Source organism: Procambarus clarkii, chromosome 19 (assembly GCF_040958095.1).
Source record: "Procambarus clarkii isolate CNS0578487 chromosome 19, FALCON_Pclarkii_2.0, whole genome shotgun sequence".
In the NCBI taxonomy this organism is placed as follows: Eukaryota; Metazoa; Arthropoda; class Malacostraca; order Decapoda; family Cambaridae; genus Procambarus; species Procambarus clarkii.
The window spans coordinates 11,268,052-11,293,649 of NC_091168.1; the positions used below are offsets into that span (position 1 = coordinate 11,268,052).

General features: G+C 45.0%; 1 protein-coding gene across 7 annotated transcripts in view; it reads left to right on the top strand.

Annotated features, from left to right (window-relative positions):
• LOC123757411 (optineurin) overlaps positions 1 to 25,598 on the top strand; it is a 490,032-nt gene that overhangs the window by 109,826 nt on the left and 354,608 nt on the right. For all 7 annotated transcript variants that reach the window (XM_069326928.1, XM_069326927.1, XM_069326933.1 and 4 more), the window contains one exon: positions 17,397 to 17,550. In XM_069326928.1, the coding sequence (XP_069183029.1) occupies positions 17,397 to 17,550 (154 nt within the window). The remainder of the gene's footprint in view (positions 1 to 17,396; positions 17,551 to 25,598) is intronic.

The following is a 25,598-nucleotide window of genomic DNA, read 5'->3' on the forward strand; positions in this document are numbered from 1 at the left end:
CCACTGGACCCTTCTCGCTACCTCCGTCTCCCACACCACCCCCTCCCAGCTACCCCCATCCCACCACTGGACCCTTCTCGCTACCTCTGTCTCCCACACTGCCCCCTCCCAGCTATCCCATCCCGCCACTGGACCCTTCTCGCTACCTCCGTCTCCCACACCGCCCCCTCCCAGCTACCCCCATCCCACCACAGGACCCTTCTCGCTACCTCTGTCTCCCACACCGCCCCCTCCCAGCTACCCCATCCCGCCACTGGACCCTCCTCGCTACCTCCGTCTCCCACACCGCCCCCTCCCAGCTACCCCCATCCCGCCACTGGACCCTTCCTGCTACCTCCGTCTCCCACACCGCCCCCTCCCAGCTACCCCCATCCCGCCACTGGACCCTTCCTGCTACCTCCGTCTCCCACACCGCTCCCTCCCAGCTACCCCCATCCCGCCACTGGACCCCTCCCAGCTACCCCATCCCGCCACTGGACCCTCCCTGCTACCTCTGTCTCCCACACCTCCCCCTCCCAGCTACCCCCATCCCGCCACTGGACTCCTCCCTGCTACCTCCGTCTCCCACACAGCCCCCTCCCAGCTACCCCATCCCACCACTGGACCCCTCCCTGCTACCTCCGTCTCCCACACAGCCCCCTCCCAGCTACCCCATCCCACCACTGGACCCCTCCCTGCTACCTTTATCTCCCACACTGCCCCCTCCCAGCTACCCCATCCCACCACTGGACCCCTCCCTGCTACCTTTATCTCCCACACCTGCCCCCCTCCCAGCTACCCCCATCCCGCCACTGGACCCTCCCTGCTACCTCCGTCTCCCACACCTGCCCCCTCCCAGCTACCCCATCCCACCACTAGACCCTTCCCTGCTACCTCTGTCTCCCACACCGCCCCCTCCCAGCTACCCCCATCCCACCACTGGACCCTTCCCTGCTACCTCCGTTTCCCACACCGCCCCCTCCCAGCTACCCCCATCCCACCACTGGACCCTTCCCTGCTACCTCTGTCTCCCACACCGCCCCCTCCCAGCTACCCCCATCCCACCACTGGACCCTCCCTGCTACCTCCGTCTCCCACACCGCCCCCTCCCAGCTACCCCATCCCACCACTGGACCCTTCCCTGCTACCTCCGTCTCCCACACCGCCCCCTCCCAGCTACCCCATCCCACCACTGGACCCTTCCCTGCTACCTCTGTCTCCCACACCGCCCCCTCCCAGCTACCCCATCCCACCACCAGACCCTCCCTGCTACCTCCGTCTCCCACACCTCTCCCTTCCCCAGCTGTACCTTCCCAGCCACACCTGCATCTTATTAATACAGAACGCTTCCTACCTACCAACTGGTGGATCGGGGTCACACTGCCTGATATTAAACTTTTATTGTTTATTGACTGAAATAAAAAAGTATTCTCTCAGAAACCCAATGTACCTTCTTGTATATAAATAAATAAATAAATAAATAAATAAATAATAAAATAAATTTATTCGGTGAAAGCCTGATTGACTGTAAATGCCTGACTGGTTGCTACCACAACTGTGAATGCTTAAAATGCATGACTGACTTGTGACTGTAAGTGACTGGTTCTGAGTGGCTGCCACATAACAGAGGCCGTGAAATGTTTGAAAGGAAAATTTGGAACCAGTGATGCAGATATGAATGCATTTTAGGTGAACACAGGTTGGTATCACCTCCCTCCTCCTCACCTCCCTTATACATCAACATCGCTCCCCCATCCTGCCTCCCTCCTGCCTCCCTCCTTACCATCTCCCACACACCTTCTGTCTAGCAGGAGACATGTAGACATCTAGACATGTAGCAGTCTACATAACAAGTTGGTAAATTTAGATACTATAGTGAACTCTCATGTAGAAATAATTAGTAAATTGAAAGAAAGTAATGACCATTTGAATAGCAAAGTTTTATGTCTTGAGGGTTTAGTGAAAGACTTGCGCAAGGATAAGAATCAATTGGAAACAAATTGCAAAGCCATGGAAGAAGAAAATAAACTCTTAAAAATAGCTTTGGAAGAAGTTAAAGTAAATTTAAACAAAAATGACTATAATAGGTTAGGTAAGGAAATTCAACAGGAGAAACGGCTTTTGTCAGCACAGATGGAGGAAGTTACACAGGGAATAGAACAGTGCAAGAAAGATATGCAACTCACTTATGCACAAGTGGCCAAGGAGAAGGAAAAAATAGAAGAAGCAGTAAAGGAAGTCAAACACTGCAGCAACCAAGATAAAACAAACATTAGGCTGGAAGTGAGGAAAGAATTGGCATCTAACCTGAAGTTGGTGCAAAACACAGTTGATCGAAGTAAGTCCCTGATCATTTTTGGCTGCAAAGAAAAGGCGATAACATCTAGGTCAGAAAGAGCTGTAGAAGAAGTTAAAGTAGTAGATAAAATTGTTGGCCTCGTAGAAGGTCTTACAACCATAGAGAATGTGTGCGACTACAGGAGAATAGGCAGGTACGTAAAAGGGAAAGATCGACCTTTGAGGATCACCCTAAACGGTGCCAAACAGATGGAAGAAGTACTAAGGAATGCTAGAAAATTGCAAAGTGATGAGGATGGGAAAGGGTGGTCGTTAAGACGAGATCTTTCAAAAGAAGATTGAGAGAAGCTGAAACTGAACCTCGCCGTGGCAAAACATTTAAATGAGAGCAGGAATGAAGAAGAAATAAATTCTTTTTTTCTACAAAGTGATAGGGGTAGGCAAACCAGTAAAGTGGTACATAAAGGCAAGCGAACAAAATCAATAGAGAGAGGGGGAGTGAAGAATAAGGAGAGGGGGAACAAGTTCCTGAAGATTGCATACACCAACATAGATGGAGTGAGATCGAGATACTGGAGTTAAGTGATGTAATACAGCTGCAGACACCAGACATTGTTGCACTCACGGAGACAAAACTTGAAGATGTAATTTTAAATGAAGTCATATTCCCAATTTGGAGACGGGACAGAAAAATTAAGAAAGGCGGTGGCGTTGCTGTGCTGGTAAAAGAACACCTAAAGGTGAATGAAATAATGACTGCCAATCCGCAAGAAGTTGACATAATAGCACTAGAGATCTGCCATGAGGATGATAAACTAATGATAATAAATGCATATAGTCCACCGACAAGCAGCACATGGTCAAAGGAGGAGCTAGATAGTAAACGTGAAGGTTCCATAACAATAATGAGAGAGATTGTAGCGAGAGCGGATAACGATAGATCACGACTGTTGATAGTCGGTGACTTCAACTTGAAATCCATAGACTGGGAAGCATATGAAGCTAAAACAGAAGATTTTTGGACCTGTAAATTTGTAGACCTCATCCTGGAAACATTCTTGTATCAACATGTTAAACAAGCTACGAGGATGAGGGAAGGGGACGTTCCCTCCATGCTAGATTTGATATTTACCAGGAAGGAGGAAGAGATATTTGACATTCAGTACCTTCCTCACTTGGGTAAAAGTGACCATGTCTTTTTGGGAATAAAGTATGCAATGTGTTGTAAGCTGGAAGAAAATAAAGAGGTTGAAGCAGTTGAAAAACCAGACTTCAGGAGAGGACATTATGGTGACCTTAGAAATTTTTTTAGTGAGTATAATTGGACAGACTTGATGCTAGGCAAGGAAATGAATGAGATGTATGTCAAGTTTTGTGAAATATATGATAAAGGCACAAAAAAATTTATACCAAAACAGAGATGCAGAACTAGGAAACAGGATTGGTTCAACAGAAATTGTGAGAGGGCTAGAGACCAAAAGACACACAAATGGAATCAATACAGGAAGAGGCCGAACCCCCAAACATACCAGCGATACAAAGATGCGAGAAACAACTACACGGCAGTGAGGAGAGAGGCAGAAAGAAATTTTGAAAAAGGGATTGCAGACAAATGTAAAACAGAACCAGGTCAATTCTATAAATTCATAAACAACAAATTGCAGGTAAAGGATAATATTCAGAGGTTGAAAATGGGAAATAGATTCACGGAAGATGAAAAGGAAATGTGTGAAACACTAAACGAAAAGTTCCAAAGTGTGTTTGTACAAAATGAAATCTTTAGTGAACCAGATACAATAAGAATTCCAGAGAACAACATAGAGCACATAGAGGTGTCTAGAGACAAAGTGGAAAAAATGCTCAAGGAGCTAAGTAAGAACAAAGCAGTTGGTCCAGATGGAGTTTCACCATGGGTTCTGAGAGAATGTGCACCTGAAGCTCAGCATTCCACTTCAACTGATTTTTCAGGCATCCCTGTGTACAGGAGCTGTAGCTGATGTGTGGAAAAAGGCTAACATAGTTCCAATCTACAAAAGTGGGAACAGGGAAGACCCCCTTAATTATAGACCTGTATCATTGACAAGTGTAATAGTCAAAATATTGGAAAAAATAATTAAAACTAAATGGGTAGAACACTTGGAGGAAAACGCTATAATATCAGACAGACAGTATGGTTTTCGATCTGGAAGATCCTGTGTAACGAACTTGCTCAGTTTTTATGATCGAGCCACAGAGATTTTACAGGAAAGAGATTGTTGGGTTGACTGCATCTATCTGGACCTAAAAAAGGCTTTCGACAGAGTTCCCCATAAGAGGTTGTTCTGGAAACTGGAATATATTGGAGGAGTGACAGGTAAGCTACTAACATGGATGAAAAACTTCCTAACTGACAGAAAAATGAGGGCCATAATCAGAGGCACGGTATCGGATTGGAGGAATGTCACGAGTGGAGTACCTCAGGGTTCAGTTCTTGCACCGGTAATGTTCATTGTCTACATAAACGATCTACCAGTGGGAATACACAATTACATGAACATGTTTGCTGATGATGCTAAGATAATAGGGAAGATAAGAAACTTAGATGATTGTCATGCCCTTCAAGAAGACCTGGACAAAATAAGTATATGGAGCAACACTTGGCAAATGGAATTTAATGTGAATAAATGCAATGTTATGGAATGTGTAATTGGAGAACATAGACCCCACACAACCTATAAATTATGTGAGAAATCTTTAAAGAATTCTGATAAAGAAAAGGATCTAGGGGTGGTTTTAGATAGAAAAATGTCACCTGAGGACCACATTAAGAACATTGTGCGAGGAGCCTATGCTACACTTTCTAACCTTAGAATTGCTTTTAAATACATGGATGGAGAAATACTAAAGAAATTGTTCACGACTTTTATTAGACCAAAGCTGGAATATGCAGCGGTTGTATGGTGCCCATATCTTAAGAAGCACATCAACAAACTGGAAAAGGTGCAACGACATGCCACTAAGTGGCTCCCAGAACTGAATGACAAGAGCTACGAGGAGAGGTTAGAGGCATTAAATATGCAAAAACTAGAAGATAGAAGAAAAAGAGGCGATATGATCACTACGTTCAAAATAGTAACAGGAATAGATAAAATTGATAGGGAAGAATTCCTGAGACTCGGAACTTCAAGAACAAGAGGTCATAGATTTAACCTAACGAAACAAAGCTGCCGGAGAAATATACGAAAATTCACTTTTGTAAACAGAGTGGTAGACGGTTGGAACAAGTTAAGTGAGAAGGTGGTGGAGGCCAAAACCGTCAGTAATTTCAAAGCTTTATATGACAAAGAGTGCTGGGGAGACGGGACACCACGAGCGTAGCTCTCATTCCTGTAACTACACTTAGGTAATTACACTTAGGTAATTACACCAAAAAGAGTCTTCAGTAAAGGTGAAGTGCAGTTAAATGTTCACTTAGTGTATTTATGGTTTACATTTACGCTTGATTGTTTTATGTATGAAAAATATGAGTAGTATTCTGTACAAAATGTATTTTTAAGTTAATATTTTTTGGGATGTGGAACGGATTGATTCAATTTACATTATTTCTTATGGGAAAATTTGCTTTGGGTGACGAATTTTTGGATGACGACGTGTGTCTGGGGATGGATTACAATCATGAACAAAGGTATCACTGTATGTGTGTAATTACCTAAGTGTAGTTCCAGGATGAGAGCTACGCTCGTGGTGTCCCGTCTCCCCAGCACTCTTTGTCATATAATGCTTTGAAATTACTGACGGTTTTCCACCTTCTCACTTAACTTGTTCCAACCATCTACCACTCTATTCACAAAAGTGAATTTTCGTATAATTCTCCGGCAGCTTTGTTTCGTTAGTTTAAATCTATGACCTCTTGTTCTTGAAGTTCCGGGTCTCAGGAATTCTTCCCTATCAATTTTATCGATTCCTGTTATTATTTTGAACGTAGTGATCATATCGCCTCTTTTTTCTAATATCTATTAGTTTTTGCATATTTAATGCCTCTAACCTCTCCTCGTAGCTCTTGTCCTTCAGTTCTGGGAGCTACTTAGTGGCATGTCTTTGCGCCTTTTCCAGTTTGTTGATGTGCTTCTTAACCCCTTAACTGCGTTGCCTCCAAATATGACACCCCCGCAGTGCGCAGGAAATAAATTCTCAGGAAAAATTCTTTTTTCTTTTTAAAGTGTCAGAAACCCTTCCCTCAGTATTGGTATGTAGAAAAAAAATCGAAATTGTACTTACTTTGGCTGCTATGGGGTCCGTAAGTTGGGGCGTGACGTCATCATTCCCTGTTCGCCCGTGACGTACGCTCCCGGGGCCAGTAGGGCGCTCGGGGCGGGGCGCGCGAGTTGCCGCGAATATATTTTCGTTCATTTTTTTTGCACAGTTCCAAATACATTTTATTTGTTTTTACGTGCTAATCCTAGGTATAGTGAACACGTACACTATATTATGGACAGTAAAACATCCGTACTGCTCGAAGACACTGTGTTACGTGCATGACACTTGTGTACACATATGCAGCACATATTTACTATGTATCATGCTAATTTATGTATACTGTATATACAATCTATTTACACACTATACACTGTCACACACTATATACATTCACCATTAACACACTTAGAACACCTCGAGTGACAGCAGCCACACATCAGCCAGTCTCCCTCACTCCAACATCTTACTCTCCAACATTGCTCCTCCCACCATACTGTTATAGTTCTTATTACACATGTTCTATATACCTATCTACATGTTTTATTTACTTGAACTATGCAAGTAAGCCGGTATTGTGTCCAAACAGTACAGTGGCCACCATACACTGCATGAAAAATCACACAGCCGACAGCAGACGACGCTACGATTACGTCACCTCCCTCACCAAAATAGCTCCTCTCAACATTCTCCTGTTGCTGTTCTTACACTATATACACACACTATATATACCCGTGTACATATGTGTTGCCCATAGCGAACCACTAAGCTAGTATGGTGAGCAAAACAAGAGTGGCAGCCACACACACACAATGAGGCTACCTCAATTCTCGCCCTCCCTCCCTCACCAAAATTCCTCCTTCCACAATACTACGCACAACGCTAATTATAACCACAATCCTGCTATTATCACAATCCTGGTCACTAATTCCTGTAAATGAATAATTTACCACACGTTTATTTTGAAAAGGAACCTAAGAAATCATTTGAAGATTCCTAGATGAACGAAATAATGCTGTGGTGCTGTGGCTAGCGCTGTGAACATCGTGAACAGCATTGAATCACTGATATTTGAACATTGTACCCAGTCATTATCACACTCAGGCTCTTCTATAACACTATCATGGCTAAATAATACAAGTTATATATATATTTTGACATTATTAGGCGATGCTGTGGTCACACGCTGAACAGCAGTGCTGTGCGCTCATGCTGCGAGCGCCAGCCTTGGTTAATCACACACTACTGAGGCTCCCACACCCGGGAATGTGGACCACGATTTTTTTTAAAGATGGCGTCTGTTTACAAGAGCCCTGAGGAAGCTGATGTGAACCCCATGTAGCCGCGGAGTTTTAAATGGAACGTGAAAAATACAAATACCTGGAGGTGCGTTGCGCAAACCAGACGTGAGCCTGCAGGCGTGTTGTGCAGTTTAAGGGTTAAGATATGGGCACCATACAACTGCTGCATATTCCAGCTTTGGTCTAATGAAAGTCATGAACAATTTCTTTAGTATTTCTCCATCCATGTATTTAAAAGCAATTCTGAGGTTAGAAAGTGTAGCATAGGCTCTTCGCACAATGTTCTCGCACCACCCCTAGATCCCTTTCTTTGTTAGAATTCTTTAAAGATTTCTCACATAATTTATAGATTGTGTGGGGTCTATGTTCTCCAATTCTACATTCCATAACATGGCATTTATTCACATTAAATTCCAATTGCCAAGTGTTACTCCATATACTTATTTTGTCCAGGTCTTCTTGAAGGGCATGACAATCATCTAGGTTTCTTATCTTCCCTATTATCTTAGCATCATCAGCAAACATGTTCATGTAATTCTGTATTCCCACTGGTAGATCGTTTATGTAGACAATGAACATTACCAGTGCAAGAACTGAACCCTGTGGTACTCCACTCGTAACATTCCTCCAATCCGATTCCTTGCCTCTGATTACGGCCCTCATTTTTCTGTCAGTTAGGAAATTTTTCAGGCATCCCTGTACACAGGGATGCCTGAAAAATCAGTAGAAGTGGAATGCTGAGCTCAGGTGCACATTCTTTCAGAATCCATGGTGAAGCTCCATCTGGACCAACTGCTTTGTTCTTATTTAGCTCCTTAAGCATTTTTTCCACTTCGTCTCTAGACACCTCTATGTGCTCTATGTTGTTCCCTGGAATTCTTATTGTGTCTGGTTCCCTAAAGATTTCATTTTGTACAAACACACGTTGGAACTTTTCGTTTAGTGTTTCACACATTTCCTTTTCATCTTCCGTGAATCTATTTCCCATTTTTAACCTCAGAATATTATCCTTTGCCTGCAATTTGTTGTTTATGAATTTATAGAATAGACCTGGTTCTGTTTTACATTTGTCTGCAAAACCTTTTTCAACAAAATTTTCTGCCTCTCTCCTCACTGCCATGTAGTTGTTTCTCGCATCTTTGTATCGCTGGTATGTTTGGGGTTTGGCCTCTTCCTGTATTGATTCCATTTTTGTGTCTTTTGGTCTCTGGCCCTCTCGCAATTTCTGTTGAACCAATCCTGTTTCCTAGATCTGCATCTCTGTTTTGGTATAAATTTTTTTGTGTCTTTATCATATATTTCACAAAACTTGACATACATCTCATTCACTTCCTTGCCTAGCATCAAGTCTGTCCAATTATACTCACTAAAAAAAATTCTAAGGTGGCCATAATGTCCTTTCCTGAAGTCAGGTATTTCAACTGCTTCAACCTCCTTATTTTCTTCCAGATTATAACGCATTGCATACTTTATTCCCAAAAAGACATGGTCTACTTTTACCCAAGGGAGGAAGGTACTGAATGTCAAATATCTCTTCCTCCTTCCTGGTAAATATCAAATCTAGCATGGAGGGAACGTCCCCTTCCCTCATCCTCGTAGCTTGTTTAACATGTTGATACAAGAATGTTTCCAGGATGAGGTCTACAAATCTACAGGTCCAAAAATCTTCTGTTTTAGCTTCATATGCTTCCCAGTCTATGGATTTCAAGTTGAAGTCACCGACTACCAACAGTCGTGATCTATCGTTATCCGCTCTCGCTATAATCTCTCTCATTATTGTTATAAGACCTTCACGTTTACTATCTAGCTCCTCCTTTGACCATGTGCTACTTGGCGGTGGGACTATATGCATTTATGATCATTAGTTTATCATCCTCATGGCAGACCTCTAGTGCTATTATGTCAACTTCTTGTGGATTGGCAGTCATTATTTCTTTCACCTTTAGGTGTTCTTTCACCAGCACAGCAACGCCACCTCCTTTCCTAATTTTTCTGTCCCGTCTCCAAATTGAGTAGCCCCTTGGGAATATGACCTCATTTAAAATAACATCTTCAAGTTTTGTCTCCGTGAGTGCAACAATGTCTGGTGTCTGCAGCTGTATTACATCACTTAACTCTAGTATCTTCGATCTTACTCCATCTATGTTGGTGTATGCAATCTTTAGGAACTTGTTCCCCCTCTCCTTATTCTTCACTCCCCCTCTCTCTATTGATTTTGTTGGTTTGTCTTTATGTACCACTTTACTGGTTTGCCTACCCCTATCACTTTATAGAAAAAAGAATCAATTTCTTCTTCATTCCTGCTCTCATTTAAACTTTTTGCCTCAGCGAGGTTCAGTTTCAGCTTCTCTCTGTCTTCTTTTGAATGATCTCGTCTTAACGACCACACTTTCCCATCCTCATCACTTTGTAATTTTCTGGCATTCCTGAGTACTTCTTCCATCTGTTTGGCACCGTTTAGGGGGATCCTCAAAGGTCGATCTTTCCCTTTTATGTATTTGCCTATTCTTTTGTAGTCGCACACATTCTCTATGGTAGTAAGACCTTCTACGAGGCCAACAATTTTATCTACTACTTTTGTTTCTTCTACAGCTTTTTCTGACCTAGATATTATCTCCTTTTCTTTGCAACCAAAAACTTATCAGGGATTTGCTCCGATCAACTGTGTTTTGCACCAACTTCGGGTTAGATGCCAATTCCTTTCTCACTTCCAGCCTAATGTTTGTTTTATCTTGGTTGCTGCAGTGTTTGACTTCCTTTACTGCTTCTTCTATTTTTTCCTTCTCCTTGGCCACTTGTGCATAAGTGAGTTGCATATCTTTCTTGCACTGTTCTATTCCCTGTGTAACTTCCTCCATCTGTGCTGACAAAAGCTGTTTCTCCTGTTGAATTTCCTTACCTAACCTATTGTAGTCATTTAAGTTTAAATTTACTTTAACTTCTTCCAAAGCTATTTTTAAGAGTTTATTTTCTTCTTCCATGGCTTTGCAATATGTTTCCAATTGATTCTTATCCTTGCGCAAGTCTTTCACTATACCCTCAGGACATAAAACCTTGCTATTCAAATGGTCATTACTTTCTTTCAATATACTAATTATTTCTTCATGAGAGTTCAGTATAGTATCTAATTTTACCAACTTGTTGTATAGGCTGGTTATATCAATGCTTTCTTCATTGAATCCCACAAAATCAAGCTCTGTTTTGTTTTTCCTCTTGCCGGCAGCCATCTTGAATGTTCTTCTCTGCACTGGAAACACTAGGGCAACTTTTTCTCATCTGATTTTTCACTTCCCTTAGCACTTTCCTGTTATCTCACCTATTTTTCAAGAGCACTATACCTTTATGTTCTCTGGGACACCACTCACTACCATCAACCTGTACTACAATACTTAGGATTGTTGAAATATGCTGGAGCTCCTCTGATGCAAGTGTTGACTCTAGTAGTGTCACCTTTTGAATTCCCTTTGAATTTTGAATTCCCATGCACACACACACGTGTAATTACCTAAGTGTAATTACCTAAGTGTAGTTACAGGATGAGAGCTATGCTCGTGGTGTCCCGTCTTCCCAGCACTCTTTGTCATATAACGCTTTGAAACTACTGACGGTCTTGGCCTCCACCACCTTCTCACTTAACTTGTTCCAACCGTCTATCACTCTATTTACGAAGGTGAATTTTCTTATATTTCTTCGGCATCTGTGTTTGGCTAGTTTAAATCTATGACCTCATGTTCTTGAAGTTCCAGGTCTCAGGAAATCTTCCCTGTCGATTTTATCAATTCCTGTTACTATTTTGTACGTAGTGATCATATCACCTCTTTTTCTTCTGTCTTCTAGTTTTGGCATATTTAATGCTTCTAACCTCTCCTCGTAGCTCTTACCCTTCAGTTCTGGGAGCCACTTAGTAGCATGTCTTTGCACCTTTTCCAGTTTGTTGATGTGCTTCTTAAGATATGGGCACCACACAACAGCTGCATATTCTAGCTTTGGCCTAACAAAAGTCATGAACAATTTCTTTAGTATATCGCCATCCATGTATTTAAATGCAATTCTGAAGTTAGAAAGCATAGCATAGGCTCCTTGCACAATATTCTTTATGTGGTCCTCAGGTGATAGTTTTCTATCTAGAACCACCCCTAGATCTCTTTCTTTATCAGAATTCTTTAAAGATTTCTCACATAATATATAGGTTGTGTCGGGTCTATGTTCTCCTATTCCACATTCCATAACATGACATTTATTAACATTAAATTCCATTTGCCAAGTGGTGCTCCATATACTTATTTTGTCCAGGTCATCTTGAAGGGCATGACAATCATCTAAGTTTCTTATCCTTCTTATTATCTTAGCATCATCAGCAAACATGTTCATATAATTCTGTATACCAACTGGTAGATCATTTATGTAGACAATAAACATCACTGGTGCAAGAACTGAACCCTGTGGTACTCCACTTGTGACATTTCTCCAGTCCGATACATTGCCTCTGATCTCTGCCCTCATTTTTCTATCAGTCAAAATTTTTCATCCATGTTAGAAGCGTACCTGTCACTCCTCCAATATTTTCCAGTTTCCAGAACAACCTCTTATGTGGAACTCTGTCAAAAGCCTTTTTTAGGTCTAGATAGATGCAGTCTAACCAACCATCTGTTTCCTGTAATATCTCTGTTGCTCGATTATAGAAACTGAGTAAATTCGATACACAGGATCTTCCAGATCGAAAACCATACTGTCTGTCTGATATTATATCATTTCTCTCAAGATGTGTAAAATAAATAAATATATATATATATATATATATATATATATATATATATATATATATATATATATATATATATATATATATATATATATATATATTATATATATATATATGCAACAATGATCACAAAAACACTGATCCAAGTATGCAGAATAACCACATATGAAAAATAGAAAATGCTTAACGCGTTTTCGGCTAATTCGCCTTCATCAGAGCAAAGTAGAATCAAAGTATTCTACTTTGCTCTGATGAAGGCGAATTAGCCGAAAACGCGTTAAGCATTTTCTATTTTTCATATGTGGTTATTCTGCATATATATATATATATATATATATATATATATATATATATATATATATATATATATATATATATATAATGTATATGTGTGTGTGCGAACAAGCCTGAATGGTCCCCAGGACTATATGCAACTGAAAACTCACACCCCAGAAGTGACTCGAACCCATACTTCCAGGAGAAACTCAACTGGTATGTACAGGACACCTTAATCCACTCGACCATCACGACCGGACATAAGGAGGTGATAGCCGAAGCTGTTTGAACCACCCCCCCGCCGGCACTCGGATGGTAATCTTGGGCATAGTATTTTATCAAATCACCTCATTGTTTGGGGCACACATGAGGAACACAAATGCAAACAAGCCTGAATGGTCCCCAGGACTATATGCAACTGAAAACTCACACCCCAGAAGTGACTCGAACCCATACTGCCAGGAGAAACGCAGCTGGTATGTACAGGACACCTTAATCCACTTGACCATCACGACCGGACATCAGGAGGTGAAAGCCGAAGCTATTTGAACCACCCCCCGCCGGCACTCGGATGGTAATCTTGGGCATAGTATTTTATCATATCAAAATCTTTTATCAAATCAATATATATAATATTTATATATATAATATATATAATATATATATATTTCTTTTGGAAGGGGCTCTGTTCCCTTCGCTGTAGACGGTTCAGCCTGTCTCGGTTCATTCCTCTGTTCACGGATTGGCAGTCGTCGCCTACTTGTTTCGTTGGCTCTGCTGGACATATGGACTCCTGGCCATGGACATCTTCGAGTTGGCGTGGTCTAGGCATCGCCCATTCTATGTGGCACCCTTACCTGCCTGCGAGGCATTCACGGTGGATGCTTTTCAGCAAGACTGGTCGAGGTCATGATGATGATGAATCATCATCATCTCAAGATAAGAGGTGGGGGTACCTGTTCCTCTTCTCCCGGTCCAGCTGTTGCTTCGGGTTCTGGCTCGGTTGAAGCCCATTCTCAAGGAGAGTAGTCCTCGTGGTCCCTTGGTGGCCGGCCCAGCTTTATTTTCAGACGCTGCTTGATAGGTGTCTGAACCAGGGGCATTTTCCCGCGGCTCCGCCACTTTCGGCAGGTCGGACTGGTCCTGTGCGTGACTGGTTCGGCCTTCTCCTCGGCTCTTCGCGTCTGGTATTTTGACGTGGGTTTCACCACCTCTATGGTAATTACCTAAGTGTTATCTAAGTGTAGTAACAGGATGAGAGCGTAGCTCTCAGTATCATGGTGATCAGGTGGCTTTGTTGACGGTGTTCCACCTGCGAGCTTCGTCTCGGCAACAGTATGATGTTCCTGGTGTTTCTATGCACCTTTTTCTTGTTCTTCGTAGGTTGTCTTCTCTTTCGCATCGGGTTGTCTTGTCCTTTCTTGGGTTTTCAGGACTACAGGTATTTGATGTTTCTTACTGTCGTCTCGTTTTGTGCGGCGCTGGCGGTGCCGCTTCGGGTTGCGTTCGGGGTGGACGTCACATCTGCCCCGTTCCGTATGCTTTCTCGTGTTTTGTTTCATCTCCGGCCTGCTCATGCATCGCCTGAGCCATCCTGGTCCTTGATCATGGCGCCCTCTTATCTTCTCCTCAGTTTGTGGTAGCCCCTTCGGTTCAGGTTTCTGCTCTTTGGTAGAAGAGTAGAAACCTGGTAGAAGTCTTCCAGCCTGAGGTCTATCCTTGTGCCCGTGCTGTTCGAACGTTTGCAGTGTTGGTGATGTCTAGGGCTCATTTCAGGCGCAAGGATTTGAGGGTCTCACAGGTTCCTGGCCAGCCGTTCTTTATGCGTGTGTCTGCTCCTGTGCGTTCTTGTTGCCTTGGGCCGCAAGTTGCAGCCTGTTGTCTTGGCTTCGCGTTGCAGAGTTAGTGGCGGCCGCCTCCCGGGTCAGCATTTCTTTTCCTTCTCATTGGGTATAAGGCTCCAGGGAGCCGTTGGGGCTCCCCACAGAAAACCAGCGTTGAATGTAATGAAACACCATTTTCTGGGTGAGCCCCGGAGGCTCCCAGGCAACCCTCCCGCCCACCGGTCGGCAGTTTTTTCGCGTTGGTTGAAGCTTAGCTTCCGAACTGATGCTAGGCAGCCAGCACGGTGAGGTCTAGGCTCCCCCCCCTCCCTCTCTCGGGGCGGGGAGGGCTGCGTGGACGATTGGTGCGGCAGTAAAGTGTGATGTTTGCTTGTTTGCTTGTTTCCTTAGGATTGTAGGGAGTTTCTACCTCTCTGTTTGTTTTTGTTTTACTTTTTTAATGTGGGGTTTGGTTTGTTATGCTTACCTTTCTGGGTGCTTGACCCCAGTCGATGGCAGATAAGGAAAACCCCAACCACAAGGGTAGGTTTTCCAGGGCCATTGCTCCCTGAAACCTCTCTGAAGAGGCCAGGTTCTGGCACTGGTCCCTGGTAGGTCTGAACTCCTTAGCTAATGTCCCAGTCTAATATAACATACATTAGCCCGATAAGCTCCAGGGAGCCTCCGGGGCTCACCCAGAAAATGGAGTTTAATTACATTCAACGCTGGTTTTTCCATCTCCGGTCTGTTCATGTGCCGGCTGAGCCGCCTTAGTCTCTGGACAAGGGTTTTTTCCTTTCTCTCTTGTCCTCGGTTTGTGGTGACCCCTTTGGTTCCTGATTGCTTTTGAAGGGCTTTGTTTGTTGACTTTGGCCTCTTGTGGTTAGGTTGGGAGTCTCCGTGCTCTTCTCTGGTGCCGTGGTTTTTGTTTGGTCCTGGTGGTCGTTTTGTTCATTTGCATCCATCTCCTTCTTTTCTCATGACAAATGAGATGATAGGTTTCTGGAGGGGTTTGTTGGTTGTAGATGCTTGGTTGGTTAGGCCGGAGGTACATCATGCGCTGTGTTCGGTGGCGGCTTTATGCTGCTACCTGCGGGCCAGCGGTTCTGTGTTGGTGGACGTGGTCTGGGTTGATCCAGTTTCCCCTGGTTCCCTGTTCCAGGGCTCATGTGTCTCTGGTTGTCAGCGGTGTCCTTAAGTCTCGCTAGCCTGAAGTCTACCCTTTTGACCATGAAGTTTAGAAGTACAGTATGCCACTCTTTCGGCTGTCTTTGGTCATATGCCTTGGGACGATATTCGGGCACGGGGGTTTTGGAGGTCAAACAAGGGTCCTGGCCACCAGGTATCTCGTAAACATGTTGGGCCCCTCAGCGGCCGTGTGTTGCCTTGGGGCACCTGTCACGGCCATTCTCTCTCTCTCCCTCACATTGAGACCTGCGGTGCTGCTGCCTCCCTGGTATGACCTTGTTTTTCCTTCTATGCAGGTACAGTAATTAGCTTCAGGGAGCCGACAGGGCTCCCCACAGAAAACCAGCGTTGTATGTAATGAAATGCCAGTTTCTGGGTGAACCTTGGAGTCTCCCGGACTCCCTCTGTCCCTCCCTCCCTACCTCCGGTCGGTGGCTTTCATCATTCAAGAATTGAGAGGTGAGGAGTTCCGGCCGCATCCCCCTTCCCTTGTGTGGGTGGGGGGATTGCTAACTAATGGGTGGTTTGTTGGACGAAGTGTTGCTTGTTTGTTTTCTTTCTGTGGGAATTCTTTTGCTATTCTGAAGATGTAGGTTGCAATTCCAACCAGATTGTGGTCTGTTTTGTTTTGCCTACTTTTCTGGGTGCCTTCCCTGGTCAATGGCAATTATAAGGACTGGGATAAGGACTGTTCCTGAACAAATAGTCTGGATGTGTCACAACGGGAAGATTGATGATATTCTGAAGAGATATAAGAATTTTGCACCAAGATTGCTAATTTGTTGAATTGTCTGAATGTCTTTTAAAAATTGTCTGTGTACCTAGTCTAAAAGTATTTGTTGTATGCCTGGTAATATACTGCATATGTAAAGGAAGAAATGTATATGTTTATCACTCAGAATGTTCGGTAATATGCTTATTGTTTGTGATGTGTGCCGCCTTATGTACATATGAACCTGTTGTACTGAACGGGGTGAGAATAGCTTGAGCTACCTCATCCCTTTATGTGTATATATACCTCAATAATCTTATTTCAATTTCAATTTCTTGGTTGATGGTAAGTATGATATACTTTAAATGTAAAGTGTTCATAGGCCATTTCTCCCTGCATCTCTCTGAGTGGGGTCAGGTTCTGGCACTGGTCCCCAGTAGGCAACAAGACCTCTTTAACTGATGACCCCAAATAGAATAGCATTATATTAGTTGGATAGCTTCAGTGAACCACCGAATCTCACCCAGAAACTGATGTTTCCTTGCATTCAGCGCTGGTTTTTTGTTTTATTGCTCCTCTCCTTCTTGGCAGGGTTTCCAAAATTTTGGGTTGATCTCTGATCCCTGTTTGGCAGACCAAATTCTGATCCTGGCCTCCAGTAGGCTAGGGTGGATCTCAGGGACTTGGTGAAGTTTCCTAAAGCTTTGCTGTGACAGCAATGAAGCTCATAGAAATATTGAGGGCTCACTATAATAGGGAGTTCCATTAGTCAACACTTTATTTATATGAATTTAATTAATGTTAATTAATGTTCTTTTTTTTAGTGTGATTTGACTACAAGCCGCAGTGAACAAGAGAGACTTCAGTTGGAGAGGTTTGAGCTTTTAAGCACAGCTAATGAGCTTCGACAGCAATTACGTCAACTTCGGGAGGGTGCTGCTGTTAAAGCACATTCTTTAGAAGCCAGTCCTGTTTATGGTATGATTTACTGATACTATATACATAGCAATTGTTGCTCTTGCTATTTAAACATGTAGGGCATGAATTAAGTTATGATATTTGTCTTGTGAATGCTGCTATATGATTAGAGGCATGAATCCACTAGACTAGTGATTCTTAACAAAATTTCTCTGTTAACACCCCTTCCTAACATCCAAGCCGTTCGTGCACCTCTTTCCATATTGATGACAAAACATTCTGTACTGTATTGTCATGGGAATTAATAAAGGACCCTATTGTGGTTTGTTATCATATTAGTAACCCCTGGTTACGAACGCATGCACTAGAGATACACTGCCATCAGTTTTGCCATAGCACATTCAAACTAGAAAATAAAATTTGACAGAGTGAGTAGTAACAGGCTGTGTATAATCATAGAGGTTCCTTTCTTAACTCAATTAAATCAATAATGCAAGCTGGCTATTTCAGGTGCAATTATGTTTTATGGCTTGTAAATTAATCAACTTGTTGATAAATTTGACATCATACATCAAAATTCCACAGCTATAATCAATCATAACACTAAAAGTTTTCCTTATTATTCCTGTCAATGCTCCATGGTGTGTTCCCTGCACAAGTAGGAGTATATGACCTTGTTACTTGTGTACTGTCTGGACATAGAGGTAATATACTTTATCAAATTTTTGGTATGCTGAGATGTACTGTCATAGTCATATTTTGTAATAACCAATAGAGGTTTAGCATTGAGAAAACTAGTCGGTTTGAATTTTCTACAAATTGTAACATTTTCCCAAGTCAAACCTGATTCTGCTACCCACACATCAGTGTGTATTGTTGTTATCCTTGATGACTATTGGTCCATTGATCTCATAAAAATACACAGACTATCATTTTCCCTTTAATACTTTAATGGGTAAACTGTCTCAATCTTTCATTTAATATAATATATATGATTCTTTCACCATTAACTGCTTTAATCACTGTGCTGCGTCAACCTAAAAAACTCGGTCAGTGGGAAACTGTGCCAACCGAGAAAACACCTTTTAAAGATTTCGTACCCATTCCTAACACATGCATGGTAGGTTGTGTACGAAATGGACTCTTGGGACCTCCAGTGAGAGGCAGCCATCTTGGAAAAAATTCCCAGAATGTCCTAGGGCTGCTGGCTAGCTTAGTACTGAGTGAGCAACCATAGTGTGGCGCACGTGCTTTTGGCTTCCAAACACCTGTCTGACGCGGTGTTGAAAGATCCCTCTCTGTCGGTGAAATTCAGACCCTTATTGTTTGAAGAACATAAGGGTCATGATATTCAGTCCCCGTGGTGCAGTGGTAAGACACTCGCCTGGCGTTCCGCGAGCGCTTAGTCATGGGTTCGTATCCTAGCTGGGGAGGATTTACTGGGCGCAAATCCTTAACTGTAGCCTCTGTTTAACTCAACAGTAAAATGTGTATTTGGTTGTAAAAACGATTCTTCGTGGCGGGGATCGTATTCCAGGGACCTGCCCGAAACGCTATGCATACTAGTGGCTGTACAAGAATGTAACAACTCTTGTATATATCTCAAAAAAAAAAAATAATGAAGCTAGGCGCAATAAGGACCTAATACAAAGGTCGGATGCAAGTGATACAGCACCGATGAGGACGATATAGCGAGCGTATCCAGTTGTAGCTTTGAGCTAAAATAGATGAATCATTTTCTGGGTTCGGTGATGATGCATCTGATACAAGTAGCATAGATGAACAGTGTTAGCAGCTTCCTTTATTTAAAATATTTCCATAGATATTTTCAAGAATAGCTGAATCTCTTCCAGAATGGCTGAATCTCTTCCATATTGACTGAATCTCTTCCCCATTGACTGAATTTCTTCCAGAATGACTGAATCTCTTCCAGTGAGGGCCCTTACAAAGCGATCTTTTCAAGACTACCTTACAAATTGATCTTTTCCTGTAATCTTTTCAAGACTACCTTACGCTTCACAAGCTTGGCTACATACCACCTACAGGTACTAAAGCCAAGGGTGTGCGTGAGTGCATTATTTGCAAGCACACAGAACGAAGAAACAGGAAATGAAAATATATCTGTACCTGGTGCAACGAGAGCGAAGTTGCGCTGTGTACCATGAACTACTTCATTGATTACCACTCGCTTCCAAAGTACTGAGTGTGTAATACAGTGTAGTTACTGTGTAAATAGTGTGTGAAACTACATATTGTAATTTAAATGAATTTTTAACAAGTAATATTGCGATAATAAACATTTATTGTGGATACATTACTGACACATGTATCGCAGGTCTATTGAACATTATGAACATTCTACTGTATACATATTGTAAAGGACACAATTATACATCATATACGATAAAAAAAAAAAAAATAAAACCACATTGGATTTTGCAAACCTCTACAATAATACAAGTAGCTGAGTACAGTAGTACTAAGTTTCCCAGTTGGTATTAAGGAGGGCCTAAAACTTGTACAGTACACAAGTCAGGAAATAAGACAAGACACAATTTGAAAATTACAGTACCTACTGTATTTCTGGGGGGAGCCCCGTCGGCTCCCCGGAGCTATCCAGGCTGAATGGATATATATAAATTTCTGGCATCAGTCAAAGTGCTAGGAGTTCTTGCCTACCGGGGACCACGAGCCAGAACCTGGCCCCCTCAGAGAGGCACGAGGAGCAATGGCCTATAGAAACCCCCTTGTGGTTGGGAGCATTCTATGTCTGCCATCGACCGGGATAGGCACCCAGAAAGGTAGGCGCCCCAAAATAAACCCATATTCTGGTGAAAATATTGCTACTGAAAGCCGAACGAGTGGACAGAACTCCCCAAACAAAATTATCAAACTAGCATGATGTCATCACGTCGCCGTGCCACCGTCTGCGTAACCCCCCCCCCCCTCCATGAGAGGGGGAAGGGTCAGCCCCAGACCCTCCACGCCGGCGATCCAACTGGCAGTTCTTGGCTGATGGAATTACTGGCTGGGCGAGAGCCTCTGGCGCTGGTTTTTGTTTCAGTTCTGTGCCTTTTGGTGTGGACTGTCTCTACCGGTGGGGTGTGAGCCAGGAGTAAGATTCCACGGTACTCGGGCTGCATGCGCCTAGAGCTATCATCCCTAGGTGCCCTGTAAGTACTGCCCTTGGGGCTTGGGGCCACCTTCCACAAGTCACCTTGGGTTCTACCTCCGCTGTGTCCTTTACTGCTCGGTACTGGGCCACCCTTGGAGTCGGCTGGGGTTTTGTTGCCCTGGTTTGTCTCTGGGTAGGTGGTAGTTTTCGTCACTGGTAGGGGCGCGGGGTACTGCACAGCTAGTTTTCACCATTAACAGCGGCCGGCTCTGTTCCGCCTGGGTAAGTTGTCCTCTTTCGGGGTTTTTCTTTTGTTTTTGTTTTTGCCTGGGGGGGGGGGTCTGCCTTTATGGTCCCCCATTCCTGTTCTAGGTGATTTTCTTATGAATTCTTCTGTTGGCGGTACTCCCCGCTTGGCCCCCGTGAGTGGACATGTCCCCGGGGTTCAGCTTTAGCAGTTTGTTGGTAGATTTGGGCGCCGGTTCGCAGAACCCTGCCTGGGCTTCCCTTAACGTGTACCAACGGCTAAGGGCCCTGGGAAACACCACGATGGCTCCGTGGTCCTAGAGGTGTGTCCCTGGAATCCCTCTCGCGTCCTGCGAGTTTGACAGTTGATCTGTCCCCTTGTCTCAGGGTGACACTCACCAGTTGTGCCTCCGCCATGCTGCCTGTTGGGGTCCTTGTTCTTGTGACCCGGAGTCGTCCGATGATTGTTGTCGGTATGCGCTCTCCATCACCCAGGCCACTGGTCTTGATAATTGGGTGCAGGCGGCTGCGGCGTTGCTTGCTGGGTGTAGGTTGCTGCAACGCTCTTGGTTGTTTGTGGCCCTGGATGCCCCGAGGCTGCCCCGTTTTGGTGGTTGGGGTCTGGACTTGGGGGTGGGGGTCGCTTCGACTCTGGCTCCTTCCGCTCCTCATCCTTCCCCTTCTGTTCTACACACTTCCTCCCTTGCTTCCTGCTTCGAACCATAGGCGGGTTTCGGGGTTGGGACGGGGTCTGGTTGGGTTGAGACTTGGGCGGTCTCGGGGGTTTTCCTCTTCCGGGGTGGCGGCAGAGGCATTCGAGTCGGTTCCTTCCAGCAGTGCCGTATGGGTCTGACCAGTGGGCTCCCTTCATTAGTGTTTGCACGGCTGCCCCGGCTTTCCGTGTCAAGCTGGGGCTTTGGGGGTGCAGCTCGGCCCTGGGTCATGCCGTCGAGGTTCCCGGGGTTAGGGAGGGGTTGCCTGGGGGTCCTCGGCCCCATTTGCCCCTCTTGGGTCTTCGTCCCTTTGGTGAGGGGCTGGCCGTTCCTCAGAGTGGGATTGTTCCTTTCCTGTGTTCCTGTTGTTTACGTGTATACCCCTCCCTGGGTTCGGTTCCATGTTCCTTCGGGTTCGTCTGTCCCGTCGCTCTTGGGGGTGTTTCACCCCCTTTTCCTTACCCTTTTCGTTCTTACGTCGCAATACTGTTCAAAAAAAAGACAAAAATCAAATGTGTATTCAGGTAAGGTACATCCATACAAGGTGTGAAACAAACGTTGATGGATTTATATATTGACCTAGTACTTACAGTGCCTAAACCGCTTCGTATCGTTGTCCCTGCATGTTCCTTGATCAGGGGTGCTTGTCGTGGTTCTCGTTGGTTCGCGAGTCTCTTCATACCTTCCAATATTATTGGAACGTCTGTTGATTTTCGATGTGGTTTCCCTCGGGTCTTTTGTCGGCCTCGTTGGTTCCCTTCCGTCATCTGTTTTCTTTTGCTTCGTTTTTGCCTTGTTTTGTTTTCGCGACGTCTCTACTTCCAGTTTCGGCATTCTTCGTCTTCGTTCCGCACGCCTTCCTGGTGTTTGTACGATGTGTGTTTACGTTGTGTCTGTACATTGTGTGTACGATCTGTGTGTCTGCCTGGTGTACAAGCCACGCCTCCCGGTAGACAGGTGGTGCGTTTTGTACCTCTTGTGCTGGTGCCGCGGTGTGTGTTTTGTTTCTGGGCGGTATGCTCATGTGTTCGCATCATTTCTTGTGGTTTTCTACGGTTTCTTGCTCGTTTTCTCCCTCCAGTTGTGGCCCTCTGGATGCTGAGGGTGTTTTGCATTTATATCTGGGGGTGTCACTTCGTTCTTCCTTTGCTTCCGGGTGTGGGATGGTTTGGCAGGGCGCCGCCTCCTCCCCCTCTGTACTGCTCCGTCTTCTGCAGGTTGCGCGCCTCTGGCCGTATTTCTCCTTCGACTTCCACATTTTATTCAGGTAACGGTACATACTATGCCTACTGCCTCGAGTATACATGGCTTTCGGGCACACCATTAGCTCTGCTTCTGGTATATTACTTGGCTCGCCTGTGTTGTGGCACGGTCGTGTGTCTGCTCTGCAGGTGAGGTTGTCATGTCTGGCACCTCTGTCGGCCTAGTGCTGGTTCTCACTTTTTGGTGGGGTGCTTGCCTAGTTGTGCTTGTGGGGGTTGAGCTCTGGCTCTTGGGCTCCGCCTCTCCTGTCAGTTGACGGTTGTGCAGTTTCCTGAGCCTCCTGGGCACTGTCTTCTCTACATTTGCTCCTGTGGGCAGAGTCTGCCTCCTCCACATGGCTTCTTGGTGCTTTTCGCTTCCTTTCCCCTCTGACATTGATCAGGTTCTTTTTCGTGTCTATGGCTCATTTGGGTGCTCGGCTTCCTTCTGTGTCCCCTTGTGCGTACGAACATACAGACATAAGTACAGAGGAACTGCAGAGGGCCTATTGACCCGTGCGAGGCAGCTCCTGTTTCTTACCACCCATTCCCACTCATATACATGTCCAACCCGCCCTTGCACCTATCGTGGGGCACCACCACCACGTTATGTGGTAATTGGTTCCGCAAATCACTGAGCCTGTTATCGTGCCGGTCATTCCTCTGGTCTTTCCTGATTCTACGCTTATCCCTTTTCTGCCCAGTGTTTCATGCCCACAATGTGCCGCATGGGTGGCGTGTGCCGCTATCCCAGTTTCTATTGTTTCGTGTAGATTGGTGACAATAAACACAAACACTAAGAGACTAACTATCTTTTGTTGCGTATACAGTAGTATGCGGGTGATATTTTGGCGGGCAATGGTGCGGGTTGGGCGCACTGAGAGTCGGTACAGTGTCTCGCATGTGTCTGTTCTAGACCACACTTGCAGGTAGACTAGTTATTATTCACTACTCTGCTGGTTATATGCTTGGGCGACGCCTCACCGTTCTCCAAAGGTTGGCAGGAATTTTCCCTGGAAGTAAGGAACGGTTTGAGTTCCATCATTGGTACTATGTAGAGCTTTGCTTCTCTCGTTAGGCTCATGCGTTTGGAGCGAGTATCTTATTTGGATATTCTGCTCACTCCACCACCCTTGTTCACGGCTCCATCCTTGTTTACTCTTCCCCGCTAGGCGGGATTGCGTCGATGGCTCCTAACAGGGGTGTTTGGTGTGGTGTGTTTGGTCACCTTGCTTCTCAGTCTTCAGTCTTGCTCAATCTTCAGTGCCTTTTTTGAACCTGTCTTTTGTTCTTTGTTGTCCTGTGGGGCTCTGCCCCGCATTTCGGTGCTTTTGGTTTCGTTGTCGACCCCTGGGTCTTTTCCCTATCTGGACACTCATTCCTGGCCTATCTTCGGTGCCTGGCTGCACCCTACTGTTCATGTGGTCCCTCGGGTATGTAAGCGGTCCTCTCCACATTTTGTGGTTGGTCGTGTGCATTCCTTCCCTGCCGCTCCTTGGGCCGTATTCGTGGTTTTCCTTACCTATTTCCTCCCCCCATGCTACACTTATTTGTGTATCTTGGTCAGTGCTTCTTCACTGTCCTGTTTGGTGCTCCGGTGGGCCTCTGTCCATGTTCAGTTCCCTGCTTTTGGACTACTCCGGTGTTCCGTTTTGGTACCGAGTTCCTGCGGTTTTCTGTGTCATTTCCTGCAGGCTTCAGGTTGCGCTGTCTGTGGGGAGGTGTGGACTTTTGGTCTGCCGCTCCTGCCTTCCTGGTTCCTTTTCTTGGAACCGGGTTTGCTGGGTTCCGGTCCTGGTTCCGGTTTTTCTTTGTTCCTTTTCCGGACCGGGTGTGTTTGCTTTCCTGCGGTTCACGTCCTGGGTAGTTCTCCTCTTGGATGCCTCAGGGATGCATGCGTCTTTCTTCCCTGCTGGAGCTGGTTATGTTGCTCCTTTGGGTTGCGGGGGTCGCTGTTTTTCGATTCGCGTTTTGCGCTTTCGATCGTGGTGTTAGTTTCTCGTCATTTGTGTCGGCACTGGTGGGTTCGTTATGGGTCTCCGACCTGCGTGTTTCGTCTCAGGGGCGGTGTGTGGTTTTCCTGGCGGTCTTTCCGGTTTTCCTATCACTGCGAAGGGTCCTTCGGTCTTTGATAGGCTTGGCTTGTCTTCCCTTCGGGGTTGTTCCGGGACCGTCGTCTGGGATCGTGTCCTGTCACCTCTTATTGGGTGGTGCTGGCAGAGCCGCTCCTGCTTGCGTTCAGTGTTGCAGTTCATTCTGCTCCGTTCCACTTGCTGTCTTGGGCATTGTTCCTCTCCAGCCTGCTCTTGAGTTTTGGTGCCGTCCTGGTCGTTGTCCTGGGTGGTCTATTTTCTTCTCGTTTTGGTCTTTGTTTTGTCTCTGGTTTTGGTTGTTCAGTTAGGATGCGTGGTATCCGCCTCCCGGTTCCTTCCCTGTTTTACTTATCTGTGGTGAGGTAGCTCTGGGGAGCCGACGGGGCTCCCCCCAGAAAACCAGCGTTGAATGTAATGAAATGCCATTTTCTGGGTGAGTCCTGGAGGTTCCCCGGCATCCCTCCCTCCCTCCGGTCGGCGGCGTTTTTCGCGTATTTTGACAACCAGCCTAAGAACTGCCAGTTGGATTGCCTGACGTGGAGGGTCTGCGGCTCCCCCTTTCCCCTCTCGGGGAGAGGGGGTGGGGGTTGCGCAGATGGTGGCGCGGCGATGTGATGATGTCATGCTAGTTTGATAATTTTGTTTGGGGAGTTCTGTCCACTCGTTCGGCTTTCGGTGGCAATATTTTCACCAGAATGGG